The 2,052-nt window shown below is 41.6% G+C and overlaps 1 protein-coding gene across 1 annotated transcript; it reads left to right on the forward strand.

Moving 5' to 3' along the window:
- Window positions 1-653: 653 nt before the first annotated feature.
- On the forward strand, window positions 654-1,567 carry LOC149542134 (RING-H2 finger protein ATL38-like). The gene has a single exon (XM_089795695.1). The coding sequence runs from the start codon at window positions 890-892 to the stop codon at window positions 1,565-1,567; it is 678 nt and encodes a 225-aa protein (XP_089651821.1). The 5' UTR covers window positions 654-889.
- The last annotated feature ends 485 nt before the right edge of the window (window positions 1,568-2,052 follow it).

Here is a 2,052-nt window from a genome sequence, read left to right on the forward strand (position 1 = left end):
CAGATTTTTGATATGTTGATTTCTTACAAGTTATTATAGTACAATTTATCCTTTTATTTCTCAGCAAAGAACTTTCTCTTTGAAAAATTTATACAAATTAAAACAACATATACATACAAAGAAAGTAATATTAATTGTATTTAATTTCACTATGATTTTATAATAGAAATGGTGTACAATTTATGTCAATATAGAGATAACTATTATTTCAGATGCTATGGAAGCCATGAATACTTTGCTATTAGAAATTAGAGGTTTATAAAGAGGGACAACAACGACCACACACAACTATCAGCTATATCCTTCCAGTTGTTCTTAGTGCACGCTCTAGTTAATTTTTCATTTATTTATTTCTTGGTAGAACTTGTTTCCTTGCACAATTCGACCAGATATTTTGTCGAAACTGTTTCGTAAAAGTAGTAATTTAATCTTTTTCTGAAGTTTTCTGGAAGTTGGCGAAAATGATGTTGAGTGAGGAGAAACCAGGGGCGGGGCAGCTGGCAGGAAAACCGCATAGAAGATATACACAAAAGTCAAGCCCATCTGCCTTCTTTTGCCTTGAATGCTACGATACATTAACTTACTCTAGACGTTCCTTTATCCGTGGGATCGATGCCCTTTTACTACCTAATTCTCCCTCTACAAATGTATTGCAGAATGTCTTTATTCAAACGTTCCGTCATTCAATGAAGATGGAGAACTTAGACTGGAGAACCATGGAGTTTATTGGAAGTATGTGACAATATAGATGTGACCAAGTGTAGTTTTGTACAATCAGTTTTCTGCAGATGAGGAAACAATCTGAATTTCCCTCCCTTATTAAATGCTGTGACTTTCACAGATCATACGGCCGGAAATAGTAACTTCGAACGGCCCCGACGATTTTAATATGAAGTTCGATCCCACCATAGCGATAATCATCCTCGCGCTTTTCAGCTTCTTCTGTAGTTCGTTTTACTCCTCTTGCAAACGCCGCCGCCTGACGAGTCGGGAGAACAGCACAACTTTCAGAGTAGCGGGCGTTCATAATGGAGAAACCGTTGGGGCGGCCAAGGGACTGGAGCGGTCGATCATCGAGAGTTTTCCTGTTTTCAGGTACAATCAGATGACGGGGCTGAACGGCTCCGAGTGCGCGGTCTGCCTCATCGATTTTGAGGACCACGAGATGCTGCGGTGGCTCCCCGAATGTAACCACGCCTTTCATCCGGAGTGCATCGACACGTGGCTCCGCACAAACAAAACGTGTCCCCTCTGTAGAACGAGCCTTCTTCAGACCACCGATTCCGGCGTTGCCGAACCGCAGCAGTCTTCTGAGCAGCTCACTATCGTTACGGACAACGGAAGTGCAGTCAGTAGTCAGGGCAACGGTTTTTCAAATGAGGAGGCAATGATTGAAACAGAGGGCAAGCATCAGGAGTCCAGTTCTTTAGAGCAGCCAGCGTATTTTAAGTCCGGTGGTTCTGCGGAGAAGAGATCGAAATCGGAAAGGTCGGGAAGCAATATGTCTATCAATCCGGCCTCGATTATAAGTGAAATGATTAAACAGAGAATGAAAATGTTGCAATAAGAAGAAATACACAACACCAGATTTATCCTGGTTCACCACAATAGTGGCTACGTCCAGACTGCAGAGTATTGAATTAATAAGAAAAAGTTAAGTTACAAATGAGCAGGAGCAGCATATAAAAGGGCTCCAATAATATTACAAATGAAGAGTCTTTGGAAACCAAGAGACTCGATTATTGGAGGGAAAAGAAGACTTGACTGTTGGCCTTCACAATATCAACAAACTCCCACCTGAAGGACAACCAATGCTGCAACTGATCACCCAATACCCTGCTCAAAGAATGATCTATCTTTTCTTCACAAGCCCAAGAGAAGTTTTAGCACATTCGAACTTCTCTTTGGCAACAACCTTCGTGAATATATCAGCCGGATCTATCTTGGTGTCAATCTTGACAACATTCAGCTTGCCCTCTTCGACTGCATGACGAACAAAGTGAGCATGTGCATCAACATGCTTGGAGCGACGTTGTGATGACTGATTATGTG

The sequence above is a fragment of the Cupressus sempervirens genome, chromosome 8 (assembly GCF_028749045.1).
Source record: "Cupressus sempervirens isolate cs-2001-9-10 chromosome 8, ASM2874904v1, whole genome shotgun sequence".
Lineage (NCBI taxonomy): Eukaryota > Viridiplantae > Streptophyta > Pinopsida > Cupressales > Cupressaceae > Cupressus > Cupressus sempervirens.

Excerpts from the sequence above, each read along its gene's own strand:
- LOC149542134 (XM_089795695.1), top strand. The coding sequence starts at position 890 with ATGAAGTTCGATCCCACCATAGCGATAATCATCCTCGCGCTTTTCAGC.